Source organism: Equus quagga, chromosome 1, assembly GCF_021613505.1.
Source record: "Equus quagga isolate Etosha38 chromosome 1, UCLA_HA_Equagga_1.0, whole genome shotgun sequence".
Classification (NCBI taxonomy): domain Eukaryota; kingdom Metazoa; phylum Chordata; class Mammalia; order Perissodactyla; family Equidae; genus Equus; species Equus quagga.
The window spans coordinates 185,541,327-185,568,335 of NC_060267.1; the positions used below are offsets into that span (position 1 = coordinate 185,541,327).

At 43.4% G+C, this 27,009-nt stretch overlaps 1 protein-coding gene across 8 annotated transcripts in view; it reads left to right on the plus strand.

The window, feature by feature from the left end:
* The window catches only part of MME (membrane metalloendopeptidase), a 135,599-nt gene that overhangs the window by 97,855 nt on the left and 10,735 nt on the right, over positions 1–27,009 (plus strand). For all 8 annotated transcript variants that reach the window (XM_046683910.1, XM_046683947.1, XM_046683901.1 and 5 more), the window contains 10 exons: positions 1,169–1,305; positions 1,415–1,508; positions 2,621–2,749; positions 3,255–3,353; positions 5,869–5,949; positions 7,206–7,309; positions 19,221–19,279; positions 24,946–25,065; positions 26,540–26,673; positions 26,794–26,859. In XM_046683910.1, the coding sequence (XP_046539866.1) occupies positions 1,169–1,305; positions 1,415–1,508; positions 2,621–2,749; positions 3,255–3,353; positions 5,869–5,949; positions 7,206–7,309; positions 19,221–19,279; positions 24,946–25,065; positions 26,540–26,673; positions 26,794–26,859 (1,023 nt within the window). The remainder of the gene's footprint in view (positions 1–1,168; positions 1,306–1,414; positions 1,509–2,620; positions 2,750–3,254; positions 3,354–5,868; positions 5,950–7,205; positions 7,310–19,220; positions 19,280–24,945; positions 25,066–26,539; positions 26,674–26,793; positions 26,860–27,009) is intronic.

Sequence of the window (27,009 nt, forward strand, 5' to 3'; positions counted from 1 at the left end):
CCATAGATTCCACTTATCAGCAGTTGACATCTTTTTTCTTGGTTGTAATTCACTAGCTGATGTCTAATAATCTCCTCTTGGGGCCGTGCGTCTTTTCTCCCGTGTTAGTTGATGCGCACGATTGGGAAATGAAGCAACATTCATGGGAAAATCTACAAACCACCACATTAAGTGATGGAATTCTCTTTGGCACTAATTACAGTAAACAAGGACTTTTCAAAGGCATGACCTGTTGAGTTAGGAGTTTCTCACCTGGAACTTTTTAATATAATGAGTGTTTAATGAATATGTTTTGAAAGAACGGTTCAAACCACCAAAGGAAATCAGGAAAAGTACATAGCACCTCATTCTTAGCAAGTGATCGTATACTTACAAGTATATGTATATACAAATATATATAAAATCATAGAGCCTAAGATATTGGTAATCTTAAATATTCTCAAACACTGAAATGTGGCATTTCAGCAAGATTTGCATAATCTCCGCTTCTGCTTTCTTTTCTTTTATCCACTGGTGGTTGAATAACTAAAATTCCCATTTAAAGAATAATAGAAAGACAAGATTCCTCCTTTAGGCAAATCTAAATGTAGCTTCTGATGTGTAAAAACTGCATGCCTGTGGACTCAGTATTGATAGTGAAATGTGGTTTGGCTTCCTTGCTGTGCCTTTGCTGTGACAATCGTGTGCTTAAATTTACAGCAGGAGCTCCACTGGGATGGAGGATGTGCTCGAATGGATTGTAACTAATATCCGCTTCTAAAAGATAAACACTTTATACCCATTTAGATTTTTGCATACACCTAGGAAGCTTTCTTTTTAAGGCTGAGTTCTCTTTTCTTCTTTCTTTAAAGTTGGTCAGACGAAAAAAATGGCGCTGGCTTGATTTCTGGTGCATGTTGTCTCCACTTAGAGACTTGGCTTCTGCTCTTAAATGGTTATGTTAATTCTGCTATCTAAATAATCATGCTGCAGAACTAACTTTCATTCAAAAACTGATTGAAGAAATTGAGAAAAAAAAAAACCAAAAAATCAAACTGACCATTTTTATAATCATAGAGTGATGCAACTGGTGTCTTAACCACGTCTGACCCTGTTAACCATAACTGAGTCTTGGAACCAAGCAGAAAAATCCATAATTATTGAATATTTTCTGCCTGCTTTTTTCCAGCCATTCAGCTGGGCAAATTTCACAAATGAAATCATGTCAACTGTGAATATTAATATTCCAAATGAGGAAGATGTGGTTGTTTATGCTCCAGAATATTTAACCAAACTTAAGCTCATTCTTACCAAATACTCTGCCAGGTGGGTATGTCAGAAAACTCATGTCGTCAAAGTTTGCATTTAATATCACTCTTGAGAAGCTTTGCAGCCTCATCTTTTCTGTTGCTGGGTGGTGGGTTTTTTTATACAGAGATCTTCAAAATTTAATGTCCTGGCGGTTCATAATGGATCTTGTAAGCAGCCTCAGCCGAACCTACAAGGAGTCCAGAAATGCTTTCCGCAAGGTGAAGAAAAAATCTCTCTTTTTCTTAAGACTTGAAGGGTAAAGCGATACATGGTTATGAAGGCTTGCCATGTACGCTGCTAGGAGGTGGTGAACTTTGCCAAGAGACAAAATGCCGAATATTGGTTGTTCTGCACGTGTCTAAGCTGTGTCGCCTAGGACAGCCTGTCCTCATGGGCGTCACCACCCGGTGATGTCCACCCAGGCACCAGGACTGAACTGCCCTTGAAGGAGATGCGTTTGATTAATTTGAGCGGTTCGTGAAAGAGTACTGGCTTGGTTTTTTGTTGTGTTAAAAGTAATTGCAGGGGCATCTATCTCAATTAATTTGATTTTCAGGTGCTCATAGCACAGTAGATATACAGATGGATGGACGACATTGGTGTGGACAGTGCACTGAGAATGCACCTCCCTGGACACACCTGGAGGCCTTTTATTGGCTGTACCTGCATGATCCTTCCCCTCCTGTTGTGAGAGGAGAAGGCAGGAAGAATTGAGGAAGGAGGAATTCTGGCAAACGTATTGGTTGGTGTCAGGGAAAGGAAATAACCCTCTGATTAAAATTTTTAGTTTTTACCCATTAAAAGAAAGTGCAGACACATTTTTAAAATTAAAGAATGTAAAAATGATGCTTTGCTAAATTTCCCTTACGTAAGTTAACCCCCTTATCGGTACTTAAATTTATACACATGCAATTCTTCTGAGCCCTGGAAGTTCAGCTAAAACGTTAAAAGACAGGAATGTGTTTTCTTATTACCATATTTCTCCCCTACCACGTTTATTGGACATTACTTCACGTTTATTTCTTGCAGTGGTAACAGTGTTATTTTGTTGTTGTTGTTTTCTAAACTGTCTGGAAGGATATTAACTTGTAATAGCCAGAAGTTCTACTGGGACTTGCTCCTGAAAATATCCCTCATTTTCGGATCCTTTGTACTTAAACGGTCCAGCTGGATTACGTTTTCTCGTCTACAAGGACACAGCGCCTTGTGGGGAGAAGCGGTGACTATTGCAAGAACTTAGGAGACACAAAGAGTAGAGTCTGTGAACCTGGGCGCTTCCTGCGCCCCCGTGCCCTGCCCTGGTCCAGCGCTGCCTCCTCCTCTCCCGCAGGCCCTTTACGGAACAACGTCAGAAACAGCCACCTGGAGACGCTGCGCAAACTACGTCAACGGGAACATGGAAAATGCTGTGGGCAGGCTGTACGTGGAGGCGGCCTTTGCTGGGGAGAGTAAACACGTGGTAATGTCCTCAGCGAGCCGCACTGCCGAGCCCATTTGCATAGATGGCAGTAACAGTGGGCCATGATTTGGCTAAAAGTTTACTAATTGGCAGAGGACCTCTGAATCGCAATTTGCCATTGTTTCCCAATAAATCTCATCCTCCCCACCCCCAGGGTCTGGTTGTGTTTCTGATACTAATATTGTTTAGTGGAAAACCACCTGTCCCGTCCGAGAGGCAGTGGAGTCAGTGTAAGTCGCTTATGAACCCTTCTGTCAGCGAAAGTGAGCAAGAGTCAGTGTTTTCTTAAAAACCCAGAAAGTAACCTCAGGTTAATCATTAGTGTTGCTTATAGCAGTGTTGCTTTAAAAGTATGATTATCCACATGTATCCGTTTGTCTATAAATTTACATTTTTAACATATTGTTGAGTTACCTTAAGACAGCTTATAGCTCTATTTTTTAAAATTTGTGTTACAAAAAAGCTAATTAATGGCCTAAATGGTCTTCTTTTCCTCTGGTTTGAGGTTGAGAATTTGATTGCACAGATCCGGGAAGTTTTTATCCAGACTCTAGATGACCTCACTTGGATGGATGCTGAAACGAAGAAGAAAGCAGAAGAAAAGGTAAAGAGGAGGACAGGGTAAACTGTCAAAGAAAAATTTGTTTATGAGAAAAGATTAACTTTTAAGAAAGTTCGGAAAAAAATATAATCAAGGATTGCATAAAATAAAAGCAACCTCCTTCAAAATGTAGTGTTTCCAGGAACAGTGTTCATGGATGAAGATTTTTTTCTATGATTTTCATCTTTTATCAAGTCTTTGCGACCAGCTCCTTCTCTCCGTGTTCAGTGCAAAACTTTGAAAGATCTCCAATTTTCCCTTTTTTTCCAAGGGAGACATCAAAGAATAAGAAGAAAATCTTGTGTGAACAAGTAAATAATTAAAAGATGCTATCATGGTTCATTTTCTTCCTCCTTTATGAAACATATCTGCTGGGCCTCTACCACTGTCTAAAAATATCCCCTTAATTTTTAATGCAAATTTCCAGCTAAGTTTTTTAAAACATGCCCTATTTAGCTTTTTAGATGGCCTAGGGAGAAATAATACTAAATTTCTTTCAGGTAAATGCGAGGTGGTGTATTATTTGAGTATTATAAGTTGATCTATAGTTAGAAAGAGGCTGAAGGAGCCTTTTTATAACTATTCCTCTCTACCTCATTGTGCACCTTTGATTAGGACTTTTAATAGCTTGCATAAGAATAAAGGTGAGATTTCTAAGGAAATCTTAGGTTTAAATTTAGTAAGATCATTTGTCTTGATAATTATGTAAAAACTAGAAGTAACGTGTCCAGTGGAACTGTACGTGCTTCATGAGCGATATTCACAGGCAGCTTGATTATGCCTTTGTAGTTCTGGCGGCAGGAGGAACAGACAGTGCTTTGACCTGATGCTGGGGTCCATGAACCTATTCTAAGAGCGTCAGGCTGAGATCTAGCTCTCTTCCAGGCTCACTCACGTGGGAGGACTGTCTTTTCAGCTCTCACAGAGCCCTGGTGGCTGGGCAAGAATTTAGGCTCCCCCGCGTCACTCTGTGTCCTCAGAAGCTCGAGCTGGATTTGCTTCCGGCACGTTCCAACTCTGCGGACATGGTTCTGTAGCCCAGTGGATTGTTCTCGATCGTCATTTCCGAAGGGGGTGTCACAAAACACTGAGCCTGCAGGTTGTTCCATGAAAGTCCCCTGGTCAAGAGCGTTTAGGAGACACTTCCTGCGGGAAGGCTCCCTGACCCAACCCTAGACCAGGCCATGCGCTCCTGGGCTGGGGTTTTATGGCCCAGACGTGACCCTTGAGAGTTGGTCCTCATGTCCCTGCCTGTCATTGCTCTGTACGGTCAGCCCTCTGGGGCAGAAATCTTTGCCTGGCGTCGTATCCTCAGCCCCTTATAAAGTGCCTAGCTCGTCGTGGACCCTGAACACATACTGAGTGAATAAGTGGGCAAATTGAGTCTCCTCTTGGACACTTAGAACAACCTAATCTTGACCCTAAGGAGCCCTGCAGTGACGAACCCTGCTTAATGTTTTTGTCACAGCGTTTACCCAAAGTCGTTCACGATAAATTCTTTTTCTGTAGTACCTTTTACTTCTGTAGAGTTCGTGCCCCTTAGAACACCCTCTGGAGAACTCTCTCATGGAAAAGAAAGTGCCATTGAGGGGGCTGATCTGTAATGAGCTTGTGGCTCGAAAACCTGCATGACGATGGCCTTGGCCTGAGTGACTCAGTGACACGTATCCCGTCTGGTCCACTGAGGAAATCCTGGGCTGAGGAAGCAGATCTGTAATAAAACCCATTTGATGGCAAACACACCTGTTTGATGGCAAACCAAATGACTCAGAGATACAGGCTTAATCCCCCGTGAAAAATTAAACCAGAGCAATGTGCTATCATAGAATCAAAAGTCAGATATCTTTGAGAAATAAAAAAATGGAAGTGGAAATAGCAAGTAGTAAGAATGAAATAATGAAAATAAGTAAAATCAACAATTTTAAAGTAATAAAAAATAGAAATGGTAGTAAGCAAGTGTTAGATAGGAGCTGGTGTCACAGGAAAACTATTTTCCACTCGTTTAATTAATGCCATTCATTTAACTTTGAGAAGATGGGTGCACCGGCTCTGGAGACCAAAGAAAAAGAAAAAAACTCGAGGAGCCAATATTCAGGAAAAGTGTTGGCACTGGACCTGCGAGCCCATATCTGTGTTCTCAGCCAGTTCAGTGAGGTGGAAAGATAATTATAAGATGCTAGAATGGGAGCTCTAAATATTACCCCTCCTGTAAAATCGAAGAGGAAAGTTTTCAGAGAAAAAGTCGATAAAGTACAATACACGTGGAACAATGACTTGTCCGTTTTCGTGGAAAGCTGCAGCCTGTGAGAATGGGGCATTGGAACCTAAGTTGCAGGCCTATTTTGTGTTTATTTTGAACTCCAAGAAGAAGCCATTGCAAAGATCTCTAGGTGACGTTGGATATTCTTTTCGTAAACAGTGTAAATCAAGTTATTCGATTGCTAGTCTTGGGCAAATTACAGCGTTTGTGTTTAAAGTTACACAATCATCCTCACATTCAATATTATAATTTTCACAGGCCTTAGCAATTAAAGAAAGGATTGGCTATCCTGACGAAATCATTTCCAATGACAGCAAACTGGATAATGAGTACCTCGAGGTAAATCTGTGAAGACTCTGGAGTAAGATGCCCGGGGCTGGTGGTAATGTCATTACCAACAATGGTTTGCAGAAGTTACGTGAAATGACCTAAAACGTAGGCCTTCTTGTATGAAGCCTTTGACACAGGAACCAGAACTGTTTGTTTCAGTTTCAGCCTTTTTTTTCGTTGGCCCTCTCTGTGCTGAGAAATTTAAGAATTTGTTGCTTTGACTTCCACGTGTGCCATTTTAAGCGTAGTGAGAGTGACCTTTGCCCTTTGAAGGGCGTCAGGGTGGACACCAGAGCAATGACCAGCAGGGTACCCAGGCTCCTCATCCCATCTGTTCAGGCCTGAAAAATCGGGTCTCCAGGTTCCCTCCCACCGTCTGCCTGTTCCTCCCCTGGTAAACCAGGTTGTGCCTTCTCCATTTAAAAACCAACAAAACGCACTGTTTGGGAACTGGGAAGTGTTTTATTCTCCTCGGTAATGTGACAGTGCAAAGAGTATTGATTGAAGTCACTACAGCACTCATTGCAGACTCCCTGAGGGTCCTGTTGCTAACCTGTGCTCACCAAGGTGGCCCTGGTGACAGCAGGGCAGTCCTCCCCAGATCTGGGGACAGGGATTCCTGGCCTGACCCGGGGGCTTGCCAGCCAGTGTGCTCGCCTCCCCTTCTCCTGAAGAAAAGCTTGACTGATTATTTTACATGAGCTGCTGCTGCGAGCAAGTGCCGGGGCGCTGGGGGCCGGGGTCTAGTGGTGGAGCGCAGACTCCAAGCCAAGCTGCCTGGGTTCAGATCCCTGCTCCCCACTCACTCACCTGAGCGAGTGACCGAATTGTCTGTGTCTCAGTGTCTTCAATCTTAAAATGGTGATAGCCGCCCATCTTCATGAAATTATGACAAGGATTAGAAGAGTGAAATATATATTCAAGTGCCTAGAACAGCGCCTGGCACGTGGTAGGAGGTAGACGAGAATGTGCTGCTGTTGCGTCTGTCATGCAAGGGTTGACATCCACATTATAGGGCTGGGCGGACACTGGGTTTCGTTTGATTAATTATGAAAGAATAGACTGAGGTGGCCGTTTGGCTGGAGCAGCCTGAGCTGTGAGCTCAGAGCTGGGCTGGTGGGACTGAACCCTTCTTTGGTGAATTTTAATGCTCTCTGTTACTTTATTAACTGATAGAATTTGAGAAAATATCCCCTATGTTTTTTAGCAAAAATTTTGAAGGCACTGATTTTAACATTTTTCCCCAAATCTTTTATGTAATGTAGTTGAACTACAAGGAAGATGAGTACTTTGAGAACATCATTCAAAACTTGAAGTTCAGTCAAAATAAACAACTGAAGAAGCTTCGAGAAAAGGTGGACAAGGATGAGTACGTATATCCCAGTTTCTCCTGTGTTCCTTCAGAGGAGGGCCTTCTCGCTCCTCTCTGTTGGATTAAGAGAAAGAGTCTGACTTAGAAAACGTTACAAAGGCCCCTCCTTCTTCAGTGGAGAGCTCTGAGGGCATCTAAGAGTGTTAGGCTAGAGAGGGCTTGGGGATTTAGCCAGATTTAAAACTTTTCATGAAGGTCCTCAGACTGCCTCATTTCTCTGGTTTCTTCTCATGTTTCGGCCTGTCCCCCCGACTCTGCTTGTGGACAGGCTCTCAGGAACGCCTTTGCCCTAGGAACCCACAGCTCCTTCAAGTCTTCTCCGAGGTCTTTCTTGCTGTACTCAGAGCTCCTCTGCCCACAGCCACCTGTTTCCTGTCGGTCGGTCACCCCACAAGTCCGTCCCCTCCTAGACTGCTCCGTGTGACGTCTCTTCAACCTGTGGTGGCCACGTAGGAGGCGCCAGGATCACTGCCACTCACAGCCTCCAAACACTCTTAATCTCTGCCTGTTAGTGGGGTTAGCTCTTCATTTGTTAGTTTAAGGTGTATTGTTCAGTTAAAAATGGGCGTGTCTAACATATTGATCAGCGAATGTGTTTCTGCATTTGAGTCTCTAGAATGGCTTATGTTGACTTTTTCCCGCTGAGTTTTAACCTCCTAGAGAACAAGGCTGTTCCTTTTGACCGTTAAAGCCTCGGCCGCAGCACAGTGCTGAACACGTAGAAGGTTTTCAGTTAAAGCTGGATTAACGAGTGAGTGAGCAAGTGAAAAATGCACTAGCTGGACGTGTGTGGCGACTGACACGAAGACGTGCCAGAGTTCACGCGTGCATCCATTTATTCTTTCGGTTGTTCATCTGTTAAACTCGTATTTTGGAACACGGACTAAGTCCAGGTGTGGTTGGTACTGGGAGAGTCAAAGGGGACATTTGATTGTGTTCCGTTATGACAGCAGAAGACAGGAAGGACATGGTGTAGTCAACTACCCCCCGCAGGGAAGTGTGCCGGGAAAGGTACAAAGTGTGTGGGACCGGTTGATGGCAGGACTGTCCTGTTCTCAGCAAACCAAGTACAGGCGGGACAGAACTCCCAAATGGAAATGCCAGTACATTTCAGTTCTCACACCGCGTTTCGAACCCTTCAGGCACCCTGAGGGGGAGACCGCTTTCTTTTGCTGACCCCTGGGTTTGTGCCTCAGTAAACGTCTTGTCTGGTGCTAAACGGGCTGCAAGTGTCAGAGAAGGTTCATGTCCCAGCCGCCATGTGGGTGATGTCACAGTTGGTTGTTAAATCCTGTCTCTGGAACCCCATAAAAAGTCATCAAAAAGAATACTCTGTGGGCAGATGTATTATCTGGGAAGTTTCTTACAAGTCTGAATATTTTTATTTCTTTAAAAATACTTACACTTAATAATTGTTAGCACCGTGTAATTTATCTACAAACATTCCCAGATATTCTTCCTCAAAATGGTTAATATAACCACCATCCACATGACCCCAGAAGATTTCTTCGTAATTTTAAAAATAGCTTGACGTTTCCTTTTGAAGTTGCTGTGGTCCCCGTTCCATATCGTTTTGTAATATAGTTTGCGCCTTTCATTCCCTTTCCTCATACGTGTCAATTTTCTCCGAGTCCCTTTCTCGTTACGACAGATAATCGAAGCCAGAATTGTACACGATATTTTTGTGACGTGTGGTCTGGCTCCCATGGCTCAGGGGTACTTTTTGGATCCTTTCTGTCAGCGTCTGCTCCTCGGTCCCGGTGCGATATGACTTGTGAGGTCCTCTGCTGCCAGGCTGGGTTCCTTCCCCATCTCCTGCCTGTAGGCTGAGTGCAGGGTCAGACTCCGCCTGCACAGTCAGGGCACCTGGGCAGCGTTAGTGCTGGTGCTGACTGCCAGCTCCACCCGCGAGGGTCATGTCCTTCCTGTGGGTGTGGACCCAGGCCCTGGTGTCCCCTCCTCAAGCGAGAACCCCTGAGTTAGTGCTAGTTCCTTTTTGTATTGAATCACACTTGTTCACATTTAATTTTGTGAAATTTTTTATAAGACAGTGCCCTTAATTTGGCAATTAGGTTTAAAGTTTAAACTTTCCAAAATACCGGGAGCACTTTTGACAGTGATTGCATCGAGTCATGAGGACAACACTGCACAGGACACAGCATCCTAAAAGTTCCTCAGGTTTTATGGAGGTTTCCTGCATGAAAGTTTCTGACTTATGCTGCATCTCCTTAACAGTCATGAGTCACTACTCCGTTTCCTTCCTTTTTATGTAACATCAAGTTCAGGTCCTCACAGTGTGTGTTCAGGCAGATCACGTCCCCACTTCTGCTTTGTTCACATGGCCTGTAGCTACCTCTCGGTGAATTACATTTTCAGATGCTTAAGATCCTCACTCCCAAGGTCTGGTAGGAAAAATAGGTATCCATGCCCAAAACTGATGGGCTAGAAATGAGAAAAACTATTGATCAGAGTAGGGTTATATTGTAAGGTATTGAGAAAAATGAGAAGGCATTAGATTTTCAAGGGAGCAATTAATTTGAATAAATTCAGTCAATTAACCAAATAGTAACCTTCTAGACCTTTTCCTTTCTCATGCCACATGCTCTCGCTGGACAAGCCGTCCACTGCGTGGCATCTTCTACAGTCGTCATGACCACTGAACGCTTGTACCTGGCCCAGGTCAGTTTGCTGAGCTCCACACCCAGATGTCTAGCTGCCTGTGAAACATCCCACATGGGTGGTCCATCTCCCTGCAAACACAGCATTTGCCATTCCCCCGTATTTTCCAACAACTTCCATCTTATTGCTACCGAGACAGAAACCAGGGCCTCATCTTATCATCCTAGACTAGTCTCTTCCTCTCATCTCTGACACCTACCATGCATGATATCTACTTCAAATCCTCGTCCAAAAGGAAAAAGCTTACATCCACCGGCTGCTACAGAAATGTCACGCAGGTGGCAAATGGAAGGACGAAACTAATCTTACCGTCCCCATGGTCACTGCCCTAATTCAAATATTTCTCATCGTTCACCAGTTATTACAGCCTTTTCCCTAATCTTGTCGCCATTGGTCTCACGTTCCTTCAGTGTATTCTCCATACTGCAGCCCTGGAGAGCTTTTAAAGGCACAGATTGAGTTATGTTATTCCCTGATGAAAACATTTTGGTGCACCCGTGGTGTTGCCCGTCTCCCGGGGTGTGTGCAGGTTCTGCACCTCCCGTAGCTCTCGAGAACTCCTGTAGACCCTGCCACCCTGCAGCAAAGCTCCGGCCGTGAGGACTACTTCCGTGTCTTTGCTCCGTCTTCTCCTCCTCCTCACCTCTCTCCTGGGACCACCCTCTCTGCCCTTGTTCATCTAACAGAAACCTTCACGTGGTCTGTCTGAACTCGAGCGTCCCTCGTTCCTCGTGGCACCCATCACACCTTCCCCTTCACCTGGTGCCTGCACTCTACCCTACACACATTTCAGTCTTTAGCTGAACGAGCCCTGGTTGAAAGAAGAAACCATGTAATTGTGTCACCAGAGCTTGCATGTTGATGGACAGAATGTAGACCCCCTCCTAAATGTTTATGGAGTGAATAAACGACAGAAGAGCCAGTTTGTAATAATACCAGTAAAGTTAACTCAGCCAGTAAGGTAAAAATTGCCACGTCCAAGCATTTCACCATCAAGGTTGGTGAGATCTCTGTCCCTCTCTCTGTTTAGCAAACTGAAAATTTGAGGAAGTCAGGACCTGAGTCAATCATTGGCTGAAAGCACCCCTTTCTGCCCATTTGAGCAGAGGACAAGGGGTTAAATTTAAAAAGGTCTCGGTTCCTGTGGTTTCTGAGTGCCTAGCATGTGTTTCCAAAATTATCTCAAACATTATGTTCTTTGGGATTTGGTGCCAGTTTTTAAAGAATTTCAAACGTCATGTTATCAGATGGAATAAGACCAAATTGACAATGTACTATCCAATGGCAAGATTACTTAGATACGTATCTGAAATAATTTACTTCTGGCAACACGGTAACTCACGTAGAGTCCGTAGAACAAACGTAAACCTCCAAAGAGAACAATGTACAAGAGCAAAATGAAATGAATTCCTTTTCTTGTTTTTAGACCTGGTGTCACGTCGTCAGTTTCTCGGGACAGGACTTTCCTAACACAGTTGACAGGTGGTGCCGTTGTTTGTAAGTCATGACCTTTGAGCTTGGAGTTGCTTTTCATAAAACACAAAGACTAATTTCGTTGTGCACCCTTCTTGCTGTTATGCGTCAAAATAACGACACCCTGACACTGACAGCAGCCAATTCACTAAGCGTTTTTCTGAGCATCTCGAACGTGCGGAGCACTGTGCAAAGACCACCTAGAGGGTGGAGGCGAGTAGGATGTGGCCCTCGACGGGGAGCTCACAACCCAGTGAAGGAGGCGGGTGAGTAACAGTTAAGTCTCTGGAAGGCAGAGTTTGGTTGCTGCTACTACAAGGAAACAAAGAGCTCGGACAGCACTGTTTTTAAAACCACAATTCAACCTTCACTTATTAACAAAACATTCTCTGGAAACAGCACGTCAGTATTTAAATTAATGTTGAGAACAGAGGATCCAAACAGGACGGTTGGTTCATTCCTGTTTCCCCCTCGTTGCCTCCAGCCGTCTGTTCTCAGCCTGGGCTCACGGGTGTGGAAGCCCCTGGAGCAAGTGGGGCTGCTGACAGCTGTGGCTCCGTGTGGTCCCCCCCAAAAGGCCCCACCTCCAGACGTGGCAGGGAGCTCGGACCCTGTGAAGTGACACCATGGTTTTGCCAGCACAGTGAGTCACCGTGTCTCAGGGTCCCCGTTCTTCCAGTCACTCCCTGTGGCCTCTGACGAGCCGGGCAGTTTCCTTATCCATAAAACGACCAAGGTTCTTTCTGGCATCAAAATTCTACGGCCCTCACTGTGAAGCTTTGAGCAGAGCCAGGACGGGTTCCTCCCTGGTGGCCACGTCAGGTGGCCCAAGAGAAAGAGCATGCTCTGGAGAGGTGGGGAAGTCCCTCACTTCTTGCTAAAACATCCCTTCTGATTTTCTCCTTCACTGATATTTCTAGAGTCAGTCTTCTTCCCAGTCGAGCCCTGTAGCAGAGAACTTGACTATCTCGAGAAACACAGTTGTGCAGGATCTGTGGGTGAATGAGCCAGCGCAAAGGTGGAGGTGATGGAACCTGTCCAGGTGGGCGTGCAGTGCGGAGGCTCAGGGCTTGATGCATCTCCACGCAGGCGCACGTGCGGGAAGATTGGGAAGAAAGGCTGTCTGGCTCATCGGTACTACGCAGCCAGGAAGATGGAGCCCAGGTACCAGTTAGACCTCACACAGACAAACCGCTCTGACTCCCCGTGGCGTTCAGACCTCACGTGGACAAGTCACTCTGACGCCCCATGGCAGCGTCTGCACTGGCCTTGTGTTGTGCATGGGTTGTAACAGATGAAAAGTTTAGATTTCTGTCTTTTATTCTCCAATTAAACCAACAGACTTTGCAATTTTCCAATGTGTTTTGGGGTCATAAACAAAACACGTGTTATCAGTAAAAACACTTCTGCTTTTAATTAGCACTCAGGAGGATTTTGTTTTGTTTTCAAGGAAGAAGGGGAGGTAGAGGGGGAAGCTAAATAATCTAAAGGTTGAAGTTTTAAACTGGGAGAACCTTGCAGAAGAGTTCTGGAACTTTCTATCAGTGCACCCTCTTGAGAGGACCGTGTCCAGACGGTGCTCGGCTTCCGGTTCCATGACTCTGCAGCCTGCGCAGCCACAGTGCCTCTCGGGGCCCAGTGCTCTGCGCCTTCCCCAAGTCCCGGGATGAGGCGGGGCCGCGCTCTGGGCCTGGGAGGATCCAGTGGTGTGCCAGGCCCACGCATGCATGGAATGCCTGTCGTGCTCTCAGCACTGTGCTGGCCCTGCAGGGACAATTAAGAACAAAACAGGAAATAAACAAGTGGGACCACATCAAACCAAAAACCTTCTGCACAAGAAAGGAAGTAATCAGCAAAATGAAAAGGCAAACTATGGAACGGGAGAAAATATTTGCAAAGCATGTATCTGATAAGGGGTGCATCTCCAGACTGTATAAGAAACTTCTACAACTCAATACCAAAAAAACTAATAACCCAATTGAAAAATGGGCTAAGGACTTGAATAGACATTTCTCCAAAGAAGAAATACAAATGGCCACCAAGTATATTGAAAGATGGTCAACATCACCAATCATCAGGGAAATGCAAGTCAAAACCACAGCAAGAGATCACATCACTCCTATCAAGATGGCTGTTATCAGGAACAAAAGAAGACAATAAGTGTTGTTGAGGATGTGGAAAAAAGGGAACCCTTGCACCGTTGGTAGAAACACAAAATGGTGCAGCTGCCATGGAAAACAATATGACAGTTCCTCAAAAAATTAGAAATAGAAATACCATGTGACCCAGCTATCCCACTTCTGGGCATATATCCAAAGGAATGGAAATCAGGATCTCAGAGAGATGTCTGCACTCCCATGTTCATTACAGCAGAACTCACAACAGCCAAGATGTGGAAACGACCTAAGCGTCCATTGACAGGTAAAGAAAATGTGGTATATGCATGCAATGGAATACTGTTCTACCTCAAGAAAAAATAAAAGCAGTTCTGCAATGTGCAACAGGATGGATGAACCCGAGGACCTTAGGCTGAGTGAGATAAGTCGGACACAGAAAGACAAATACTGCATGATTCCACCTATATGAGGGATCCGAGAGTCAAATGAATAAAATCAGAGGATGGTTTGTACGCTTAAAATGTGTTAAGAAGATGGCTCTCAAGATAAGCATTCTTACCACAGTTAAAAAAACAACCAAACATGGGACGTCCCTCCCACATTGAGTTACTGTCTACCGAGCGGGACAGACGGTCGACTTAGGATGGGAAGTTACATCGTTGCCAAGGGTTATAGGGGATGGAAAAGGTTTTAGCTCTTTCTCGAAAGGTCCCAAGATTATCCTAAATCAGGAGAAAAGTCACCAAAGGAAGTTCTGACAGAAGTGATCCCCCTACACAGTAGCTCCACGTTGGGACTGTCCCTGCATTTGGCACGTTACACACGTGAGGGCACACATGCACGCGTGTGCACACCTATAAAGTTATTGACTAAAAAGACGGTGCCTTACTGCCAAACTGACAGCCACAAACAACCACCTGCGCCTCCTGGAAGGAGGTCAGAGTGTGGTTTCTCCTGCCTTTGTGGAAAGAGAAGTGGGTTTTCCCGGCTGAATGTCAGAACGGGCGTCCTGGCTCCACCTTCAGACGGTCAGGTGGGTCGCCCAGAACAGTTCAGTTATGTTAGCGACTCTCGGGCAACAGCGAACGCTCTAGTGAGGCTCTTTGGTCCCACTGTGCTTTTGTCTTTGGGTGAAAAATCGCGGCTTATGGAACAGTAGAAAGAGCTTGCGTTACAGAGTCTAGAGGGAGGCAGGATGGTGGGAGGTGGGGGTAGGGGGAGTGGGCAGCTCTGAGTTAAGATTCCTGCTCTGACGCTTATTAGCTGTGTGAACTTAGACAACCTGTATAATGCCTCTGAGCCTCCATGATTCCTTTATAAACTGAGTATAAGGACATCTGCTTCTGCCTTGTGGGGTCGTCGTGTTGTGTATTGTGAAGTGTGCCCACCACACAACTTAGGTTCTCATTAAAAAGTAGATGCTGTTGTTGTTACGGTCTGGTCATGGTGGGCCTTCGGGGTGGTGTGGAGGCCACCATCCTGAAGCTTGTTAGGGTGACAGGGCACCCTAAGTGTGAAGCACTTTAAAAGGGAGCACTTCCATTTTTAAAGAGTGATTTGCAAGGACACAGCATTCATCATCGTAATGAGTTTTGTGTGGGATGCAGATCGACAGCTGAGAAGCAGGGGTTTGATTGGAAGATGAGACGGTCCTCTGTGTTGTTGGCTTGCGTGCTCTGTTCCCAGTTGTATCACTTAGTTTATAAGTGTATTAGGAAAAAGAGTTTGATAACTATGCTGTGCCTCAGTTTTCCCACCTGAAAATTGGAGGTGCCGTCTGTCTTATGTGGATGGTTTGAAAATACTGAGGGTCTCTAGAAAACTTTGAAGTTTTGATGACAGAATGTTAATAAACGTAAAGAATGCCGGTGGTTACTTCAGTTATAAAATGAGAATCCTCGTTTCCAGAATACTTGAGGAAGACAGAGAAAACCGTTGTATCGTGCTGCTGACTTCAAAGGAGTTCCCTCGAGACCGCTAGGTGCTGAGAAGTTGAACGCTTGCAGGGAAAGGGGTGTTAACGATTTTGTTGTTTTGGGTTTTAAAGGCACACACGAGTGAGGGAAGGAGAACTTTTAGTTCAGGTGCTTTTGCAATCGGTGGGTGTGTTAGATCCCAAAGGCTCTAGGGTCAGACTGCTGCTTTCCTTCCCTGCCATGAAATGATGTCCGTGTGCTTCCACCTCATTGCCAGTCAGGTTCCTTCAGGGTAATACAGAGAGAAGAGGAGCCCCTGGTCCCCTCTCCAGGGTCCTTCAGTTTATCCCCCGTCCCATTGTCAGTCCAGCGTGGAGGGCCCCGCTGCCTATGCCGGCCCTTCATGCCCCCAGACAAGAATGAGTTTACCTGACAAAACTGTATCTCAGAAATTAAAAGCAAAGTTTTCTTGCTTCTCACTCTCCCATCTTCATGCCACACACACCCAAACACCTACGCACACCGAGCCCCGGAGGCAGGAAGACCAGCCAAAGGACAGGTGGCATTCGGGGCCCCTGTCGGGTCCAGCCCTGCTCTGGGAGGCGCGGGTGCCTGGCCTCCATGCTCCAGAGGCGGCTTCGGGTCCCGTTGTTTCAAGGCAAGAATCACCACCATTTGGTCTGCTCTTCTCTTGTGCGTTTTCTCTTTTCTGTGCTTCTATTCAGAGTCAAATTTGGCCGTGTTCCATAAATAGAAGCTTCTCCTGAAACGTTGAGGTGCTTCCACATCAAAAGAACTTATGGGTTTTGTTACATCACCATTTAATCTGAGAAGTATTTTCTTTGCCTTATTAATTTAGCTTTTACGTTAACATAGAGAGAGAGTTCATGATTGACCACAAATACTAGACCTTGAGCCTGGAGCTGTTCTCCTCGCTTTACTTAGGGTGCAATGGTCCAGTCACATTTGGGTCACAGTAAATTGCAGTACTTGAGGTTCCGATCATCCCCAGGGGCAGAGTGCCCTGTGCTTTTGAATCTGGGTGGTTACCAGGGACGGGCGGTCTGGGGACGCACCGTGAAAGATCTCGGGGGAGATAAGGCAGACACTGCTCTGTGAGCCTAACCGCCACAATTCGGAGTTCATTTGAGTGTCCTTTGGTCATAAATAGCTTCCTATTTTCTTGAAGGTATAATTCACTGTGGACATTTTAACGTGTAAAACCCTCCGTGCTGGAAAGTTACAAACCTTAATCAAAATGCAATCTCACACCCCTCAAAGCCATGTCCAGAAGAGCAGGAAAGCACTAAAACAAAAGGTATGACATATATTCTTACAAAACCAATAAACAGGAGCTGGGCGCTGTCAACCTCATCCGCCTGCCTCGCGCTGTTGAGATCTGTTGCTGTCTGAAACATTAATTTCATACGTCTAGTTCCTTTCCTCCATATTACACTTGTTAAAGAAAACATTTTGGATTGGCACCTTTTGCATTTCAGTGTTAGCACTGTGCCTGAGTCCAGAACCAAAGGATTTGGTGATTTGATGTTATGTGTGATCACCCAGAAAGGTCCGTGCAGAGGATGTGATCACGGAGTCAGAAGTTCATAATTGAGAAACTGAACCTTAAAACGACTGAGACCTGGAAACATGTCAAATTAACTTTTATAACAATTACAATTTTAGCAATTATAAGCTTTTTGCGTATAAAATCTGCTGCCCCATTTGCTATCAGAATGTTGAGGACGCATCAGAAATGCCTGAGTCACCACAGGGAACCGTGTTTCTCCTGGGGGCTGTGTGAGCCCATTTTCCTTTCGCCCCTCAAGCCAAACAACACAGAACCACACTTAACCCAAGTCATGATAACTTTGTCAGTATACATAAACATAGTCCTAATGACTTTTTTTCCTAGTCGTGATCTTTCTTTATATAAATATCTTCTTTTATAATACTTTTTGGTCACACCAACAAAATCAACTTGTCCTATGTAGTTTCTGATCTCTCGATTTTAGTCTGACGTGCCTGGGTTTACAGATACGTGTTTTTGTTGTGAGTCACCACAAATCATGTGGGAAACAACTGGAGTTTAATTAAAATAAATAAAATTACATGCCTGTAATCATCAACCTGCAAGGAATTAAAACATTGATGACTCAGCTGTGATGAAATTCGGGACGGCTGATGTAGCAGTGCACCACCCTGTTTGGAAATGGTTTCCTCTACTTAAAAAACAACATGAAACTGAAGAAGAAACACATTGATCAACCACCCCTCATCCGCTTCCCCCCCCCCCGCCCCCGTCAACAAACTTTTCTTCCTAAAGAAAAATTCATAGAAATGCTATCGGGATTAAAAAGCCCCCAAATCCTTTATATGAATGTCTTAGTCATGTTATTGGAGATAAAACCCTTACTTAATTAGGATGTATCAGACAGTTGTTATACATGGCCCTCCCTCAGTTATTTTTAAGAGCTCAAAACAGGACCCTCATCTGACATCCCACAATAGTTCCTGACATTGTAGCTGAAATGCTGATTTGGGCAACTGACGTTGTACTGCTCTGCTCGAAAAGCAGGGTCTCCAAACAGTTCTGATTTAACCTCATTGTACTGATTGCCCTTTTGGTGAGTAGGATCGTCATTGCCTCACGGATTGTTGCCCTGACAGTGGGGTAGCTACAGTGAAGCCGTTAGATAATGTTCCATGGTTATCATGCGTGTATGCTCGTGTGCTGGCGTCTGGGGTGAACTGAAGTCAAGCTGTGGCCATTCTATGAGTATGTAAGGATGCATGTGATGGTCTATTAAGATGTGAATATTACTCCTGTTGCACAAAGTACTTAACAATGGTGATTGACACGCAGCCTTCATGACGTCTGAGCAGAAAGACGTGGAAAGTGGGCACACATCCTTTACCTTAACCCTGCCCCTGATTTATTGTCTGGGAGCCATTTTTTTCCATTTTCTCATTCAGTCTCAGAATTATTTATGCATCCTTCTCTTCCTAACTACACTAGAGTCTTTGAAGTCAGGAACTGTCTTTTATAAAATCTCTAGATTCTTTACAGAGCCTCGGTCATGGTATATACAGACAGACAGACCAATCTACTCACAGACCACCTGGACTTCATTTTACAGTCATACAGAAATACACCTCTGCTCAATTAGTTGAAATGTCACATTTTTTTAATAATAATTTTAAAAGGCAATAATCAGAGGCACATTACCCAAAGCTAACTACATGCCAAAGGGATATCTTAGTCCTCAAAAAACCTCTTTGTAAACTAGGAATTTAAAGAAGTTTAAATGTACTTGAATCTGAAGTTTTAACAACCTGTACTTAAATATTCTGTCAACTACTCCAGAATTATTGGCATAGTTACCTAGTACAGGAACATACAGCTAAACACATTTCAATATAACCTTAATCCATTGCAATTTCCGAAGAGATGCATTCAAATGGATTTTGTGCTGTCAGATGCCTCCATAAAAATTCATGCAAATGAAATAACAGATTACAGACCTGGATATATTCTGATTTCTCAAGGAGTAGAAATACTTTCAAATGAGCTGTCTCCCCCAGTGAACTAATTTGAATTTGTTGATAGTATTTCAAACAGAAAGTTAAGAGTCATCTAAGAATACTAATGGTGCTTTTATTTTTGTGGGCAGATTGGATCAGATAAGTGCCGTTTGTAACGAGTTCTTATGTTTTCTACAGGTGGATAAGCGGTGCAGCTGTGGTCAATGCATTTTATTCTTCAGGCAGAAATCAGATAGGTAAGGTCCATTCCTAAATAATTCTTTGATATTTTTCTGTTGTTCCCAACGTGTAGTGAATTGCTTGACCAATTTACAATACTCGCCATAAAAGCACAGCTGAGGCTGAGTTATTTGTTTATTGAATATGCTCCTTGAAAGTAAATGCATCCATTTACCTCTTTTCACTATAATAGCAGAATTTAAATTAGTACAGATCACGTTGAGTATTGTTCTTTTACTGTCTTCTCATTTGGAGCCACATAGTTTATCTTATGTCTAAGTATTTTATTTCTAAATACTTTTTAGAAGTCCCTTATACCTCTGTATAGTTGTATTGATGTTAAGACTTTCTAAACATCAGAGTCTTAAGTGGTTCAAGGTTCCCAGAGCCAGCTGTGCGGTCTCCCTGCAGTTCTGTGTACTCTGGTGGAGGCAGTCCTGTTCTGGATCCTCTTTTCTTCTAGAAGACTCCAAGAGGCTCAGAAAGTTGAAAAGTCTATTATATTAGGTTGAACCATATGAAATTGTATTTACTTAACCACTTTTGATCAAAAAAGAAAAAAATTTCATATGTTCTCTAATAGTAATACCACAGAAATATGCTTGGAAGTTAACTCATGGCTGAATGATGTAATGGATAACTAAATGACTTATATAACAAAGATATATTTTTTTCTCTTCCTGGGAAGACCTCGACATCTTTAAACTCTCTCTTAAGTATCACGTAAATGGGGCCATTTTTTACCAAGGGTTCTCAGTATGTAGAAAGACACCCAAAGATGCAGTACACCCAGAGGTGTTCTCAACAAATATCTCAGAGTCGGCCCTAACCCTGGTTTTTCTTGAATTCTGTTACTAATTAGATTAGAAATGATGAAAATCCTGCAAGATTTTTACCATTGGTTAAAAGATAAACTTTAATATAAATTTTAACCCTTATTTTATTTTAAAGTTTGATTGTAACTTTCCCTTTTGTGTTTAAGCCTAGGAAGAGTTAGTTTAAGAAGGTATCTACATTTTCTTCTAGTATTTTTATGGGTTTTGTTTTTTTGGTGAGGAAGATTGGCCCTGAGCTAACCTCTGTGCCAATCTTCCTCTATTTTGTATGTGGGACACCGCCACAGCATGGCTTGATGAGCGGTGTGTAGTCCCATGCCCAGGATCTGAACCCATGAACCCTAGACTGCCAAAGTGGAGGGCGCAACTTAACCACTATGCCACCAGACTGGCCCCTTTTATGGCTTTTATTTTTGGAGTAAGTCCTTAATCCATCTGGAATTTATTTTAGTACATGACATGAACATGGGTTGTATGAAGTAATCAGAAAAATTTGTCTTTTTTTTTTTTTTAAAGATTTTATTTTTTTCCTTTTTCTCCCCAAAGCCCCCTGGTACATAGTTGTATATTCTTTGTTGTGAGTCCTTCTAGTTGTGGCATGTGGGACGCTGCCTCAGCATGGTTTGATGAGCAGTGCCATGTCCGCACCCAGGATTCGAACCAACGAAACACTGGGCCGCCTGCAGCGGAGCACGCGAACTTAACCACTCGGCCACAGGGCCAGCCCCAGAAAAATTTGTCTTTTTATAACGTATAGATAATAAGTAAGGCCTGTGCACTTGGTTGAAATCAGGGAGGTCAAAGTCTCAGCTAATAGATTTCCCAACCAGTGAAATGATTACCTGAACTCAGACCAGAGCCTGTTTAATGATCAACTCAGACCCCATGCAGTCCATCCTTTGGAATGTGTTCCTAGAAACCACACCGACCTTTCCTCGAACTGCCTTTGTCTCTGGGGGATCTTCACTTTGAAGACCTCTTTTTACCTCCAGTAGTTCTCTCGGTGTGAGATCTGTTCATTCTAGATTTGGGCTTGAACAGGATTGTTAACTTTTGGTGGGATCCCAAGGCACAGCGAGGCAGCCTGGACTTTGGTCCCCCCTTAGGGCAGACTGAAGGATGGAGCTTCGTTTTAATCCGGCTCAGGAAGGACCCTGGATTTTCTAAGACCTGGTCCTGATTCACCCCAACAAGGAAAACCAGGCAGGCTCTCTGCAGGTCCACCCTGGCTTTCATCTCTTCGACCCTTCCCTAGAGTCGATCAACAGTTTAGGTCAAGACGGGACCTTGTTTGGCTCTGAATTATCCCACATCCCGGGAGCTGGCTCAAAATTGGTCCATCTCAGAGATTCCCTGATCAGAGAAGACGTGGGAATGTTTTCATTTTGAATTTAATGCCATCAAACCAAATAGGCACACAGCGACAGGTAAAAGTGGCCTGACATTTCTCAAAGTAGGCAGTTATCCTCTGAATAGTCAAGAATTCTCTGTAATAAGTGTTCTTAACATATAAGAAAGACCTTTCAAAGATTCTTAAGATAAATTCATCTGATGGAAATACGAAATCCAAAAACTTGTTAACCTCTTTTCATAAGCTAGTCTGATAATAACAGCAGTTCAGAGAAAGGGAACATGTCATGAAGAAGAACAGTCTTTGACATGTGCACGTTTTCTCTTTGACAATTCATTTAAATCTTCAAAGTGGGGATTGTCTTAACTAAAAATAATTTAAGATCCAGATATCCAGTTTTCTTCTTGCTAGAAGAGTGTGTGTGTGTGCGCATACATACACAGATGTGTACCTTTTGCAACACTGTCTTGATGGGGTTGGCATCATCTGCATTACAGAATTAGAACTGGTATAGAACACGTGTCTCATAAATGACCCTCCCACCCTCACACAAATACCCTAAATTAGATCTCATACAGTTTCTCATAGGATTGGTCTTTCTATGTTATGGTAAAAAAGAACTTGTTTTGTTATCATGTAGGGAGTTACTCATGTTAATAATTTCTACTTCTTAATTCAATTCCCAACACTTTTTGTCATAACTCACACATATGGGCTACATTCCAATTTTTATGCACCCCCACCACTTCACATCAATATAAGTCAGCTTCCAGGACAGGAAGGCATCCCAAGAGTGTTTCAGTCACTGGTTCCTCTTCTTGCACATTTGCCCCGTGGAGCTCTAACAACCTTCCGTGCTGGCAGAAAGGTTGCGTTTGAATATTTCGTCAAATGTTTCTCTGTAAGTTCCAGGTGCCATTCAGTCATCTTATTAAACCTTGAAGTCTTGTCGAAGGAAATGATCAAGTCAGATGGGAAGTCTTATTACCGCTGCATTTTCTTTTTTCATTAACAATATAATTTTTTTTTCAATTTTAGGAAATTTGTAGATTATTTGGTGTATTTAGCCTGGGTGGTCTATGACTACCTGGAGATAGTTAAATTTTCTAAAGTTGTCTTACTCACTCTTAGGAGTCTAATTTTCAGAATTGAAAATTAAGAGTAAATGTTTCCAAACATATTGCCATTCCATTTAATATAAAAAGAATATTTAATTTTTTTCCACCAAGAATTGGTTTTACCTGATTGCAATCTTGAGTTTTATAGCAAAGATTCTAAAATTGAGTCACTTGCAGCCTTAAAAAAATAAACCAGGGAAGTGTGGTGGTGAGTGAGGAGAAACAGGGTCTTTTGTTTCATGGGCCAATGACTTATTTAATTAACTAACTTGGTGACAACCATAAGCATAAAAAATGCACAGCTAAGCGGCTGGTTGTTATCAACAGTTGTGAAGTCTGCTAAAACAGTGATAAGGCAAATGGAAAAACGCTCATCATAAGATTCAGCTGACAGAGGAGAAGGAGAAATCATAATTTGCAAAGCTGAACTTGAAGATAGTATTTAATATGAGCCATAGAAATCTTATCTCTTGCCTGAAGAATGGCATATCAGGGTGTAATTAAAGCAGCAGGATCTTTACAGTTAATGTTTAGGCTTGATAGCACATTTCATAAGAGCATTTTATATAATGGGGTGGATTTTAATCAAAGTACATAGTGTGGGAGATAGTGTTCACTTTAAGTTAATAAAGTACTGCACATAATTTTTATACTTTAAGCTAAAAATAATTTCTTGGCACTGTTGATAGCTCAGGCAGCTACATGTGAGGTATAACTTTCATCAAAAGTCTTTAAGGACGAAAGTATTTTTTTATTATTTTCTCATTTTGAATGTTATGGCAACTTTCCAGATTTTTTAAAGGTCTGGAGAGAATTTAAATTGCCTGGTGTATTTTCAGCGTCTCCTATGTAAGTATCTAATATTTATTCTTGAAACCCATGCAAGGCTATGTCATATTCACCCCACCCAAAAGACACAGAGACAGCATCTGCTCCTCTGCGGTCACTGGATCTTACATTTCTGAAGGCCAGGACCCTTCTCTTGAATTCTTGGCATCCCACACAGCAGTGACCCAGGGCTTTGCAGGTAATAGGTGTTGATACTAAAGATTTTTTTTCAATTACAGAACGTAATGGTTCAGTTATTTGGTGGATACTAGGGTTTTTTAAAACATGGAAGATGAAATTATGAGGGAGGTGGAGAAGCCGCGGGGTCGAAGGCCAGGAAGAAGATGCTGTATTTGTTAGAGAGCAGCGCTGGCCATCCAAGCGTTTTCAGCAGACGAGTGACGCTGATGAGAGCTGCACTTGATCTGACTGCAGGATAGGTTCAACTTAGGATAAACTGTAGCTGGGTGAGACAGGACGTGGGAAAACCAATTAGGAAATGAAGTAATTCTTAAGGCAAGAAAGGAGAGTCTGGGCCAGGATGGGGCAGTGGGAGAGACCGGTGGAGGAGACAGACACAGGGATACACGGGAGGGAAGGTGCACGACCTGGGCCTTTCCTAAGTGAGCTGTACAAGACTTCGTAAGATAAGTAGAAAATGTTCACTTTGGGTGACTGAGACCCTTAAAATGCCTGTAGCAGGAATAATAAAGTCAAGAGAGTGATAGCATGGAGCGGAAAATGGTGAGTCTGGTGTTTGACACTGAGATTTAAGGAGTTTGTGAGGCATCTGAGTGCAGAAAGTGAGCGCACTAATGCACGTGTCAGAGTAGACATATAGAAATTGTTACTTCTTTATTTAAAGTCTTTAGTACACCACAGTAAATTCATTATTCATTCATTTATCATCAATTATTCATCACATTTCCTAAGCACCTGTTATGTTTCAGGTTTTGGGTGCTGGAGATAATGAACTGAAAAAAACAAATGGACTCAAAAACAAATTTATGTGCAGACACACAAATCTCTGCCCTCAAAGGGCTGATATTTGAGGTGCTGGGGGCGGGGCGAGCAGACAAGAAAGCGAAGGACAACATCCATAAAGAAAGAAAGAAACAGTTGTAAACGTCTCGATGGAGATAGAATAGGGTTACGGGGCTTGGGACACCTTCGATCGAGTGGCTCTGTTTATTTAACAAGCTGTTGCAGATGGATAAATGTAACTATTTCTCCCAAATATTTGCAATGGGAGAAAGCCCTCCTGAATGAAGATGATGGTTTTCCCTGCTCTGAACTACCCACGGCGGAGAACAGTCTTAGTAGAGACCGTCAAGTGAATTGTGGTTCTAGATCGTGGATCGTGGGGCCGCTCCGAGATGAGCTCTTTGTCGTATCAGTAGGAAAAGGCCTGCGTTCGTTTCTGTCGCAGAAGATGTTTGTATACAGTTGAGTGAAGTGGGCATCCTGGAAAACAGCGTAGCGGGCGAGAGCCGAGCCCCGGCCGCCCCTAGAATAACGCCCCCGTCCCCTAACCGCCTTCTTCCCCACAGTCTTCCCAGCTGGCATTCTGCAGCCCCCTTTCTTCAGCGCCCAGCAGTCCAACTCGCTGAACTACGGGGGCATCGGCATGGTCATAGGACACGAAATCACCCACGGCTTCGATGACAATGGTAAGGCCCAGGGACACTCTCCTCTAGCTGAGAAGTGTCCTAATAAGCCTGATGAAGAGGTATTATAATTTGTCAACACAAAAACACGTTTATTCATCGGTGTGTTAGTGGCCTGAAAGTCACCCCACGTTTAGTGTTCCCTTTAAATTGTCGCTTGAGAAGATCAGGAATTTCTGGTAGTGAGGTAAATGATGTGTGCTTTCCCCTCTGACAGAATGAAGGAAATACTCACCTGGAGAAAACACTCTGAGGTCTGTTGATACCAATGGTAGTGTTTGGTCTTGCTTGATAATTGTTCATCTTACCTCCCCAGACCCTTAGAGGGCAGGGTCCACATCCTAAAATCAGATAGAAAATCAACAAGGAAAGTTCCCGTAAGACTGTTACACCACAGATGGTCAGGGGCTGCTGCTTTTTGCGTCTTATTCCTACTGCCTGGTTGAGCGCCTCGCACGCAGTAGGCACTTAAATGAGCATATGCTGCCCCAAGTGGCCAAACAGATGGAGAGTTTCAGTGAAAGTTGAGAAGAATAGTGAAGACATGAGAGGCATAAAGAGGTGAGAGTTGACGCTGTGACACAGGTTGTTCACAACCTGTGGAAGGAAAATGAGAACAATAGAGAGAAAATAATTAGGCCTTAAGTGGACCCAGCTGTAGAGAGCCAGAGCAAGGAAAGGAGATGGGAAGCGTGTGTTTCAGAACTTAGTAGGTGCCTGTTAACTCAGTTGACTACACCGCAGTCTTCACAGGAAAGTCCTAGTACTTCCCTGTTTTTTGTTTTCAAATGGAAAAGAAGCGGAGGCACCTAAAAAACTTGCTCAAAGTTACGAAGCTAGGAATTGGTGAAACCAGGATGTGAGTTCAGGTAGCTCGTCTTCACAGCTTTTTTCTTAATCACTGCATCATAGATAACTATTAAAAAGATGATAAAATTAAGTATCAAAACATTTAACATATATAAATGCGGCTGTGGCTCCGGAAGGGGAAGATCGATGTATCTGAGGGGTAGCAGGACAACTCCAGCAGGAAAGCAACTCTTTCTTTGTGCTTGAAGCAGAGGGAAACTGGGAGTCCACAACGTGTCATGAAGGGTTGGAGCCGTGAAATGAATGCCGGCATAAAAATATCAACCTTTTTAAAATCTCAAAACATCCAATTAAACAGACATGACTCAGGTGAAAACCATTCAACAGAAACAAGCCGCGATTTCAGGAGTGTTTATCTGGTGGCCTCAGCTGAGATATCAGGAGCCAAGCAGCTGAACCATCTGGATTAATCCTGAGGCGTGTCAGCAAGAAGGCCCTCGCAGGCCGGGCTTCATCAGCTCTGGATGAGGAAGGAGATCCGTTTCCTTCATCTCTGTCCAATTTTATGTTCTCCGTACAGTGGTATTTCAGTCCTTGCACTTTGAATTAAAGATCTTATTGTAATTCTTGACCGAATGAGTTCCCATTTTACTTAAATATATTACAGGCAGAAACTTTAACAAAGATGGAGACCTGGTTGACTGGTGGACTCAACAGTCTGCAAATAATTTTAAAGAGCAATCCCAGTGCATGGTGTACCAGTATGGAAACTTCTCCTGGGACCTAGCAGGTGGACAGCATGTATGTCGTCAGCATTCTCTTGAGAAGTTTTAGATATGTTCAATCTTAAGTGAATTGTCGATGGTTTCTTAACAATCTGAATGTAGTTAAGGGTCTTGAAGCATCTATTTTTTTTAACAGCTCAATGGAATTAATACGCTGGGAGAAAACATTGCAGATAATGGAGGTATTGGCCAAGCATACAGAGTGAGTAATAATATTTTCTTTCCATTTTAGTGGTTGGAGTGTATATATGTCATATTTAATCATTCATTTAAAGCCTTTTGCAAAAGACAAGATAATTTATATATAATGTATAGAAAGACGTATACTGTAAGCAAAAGACATTGAATAGAA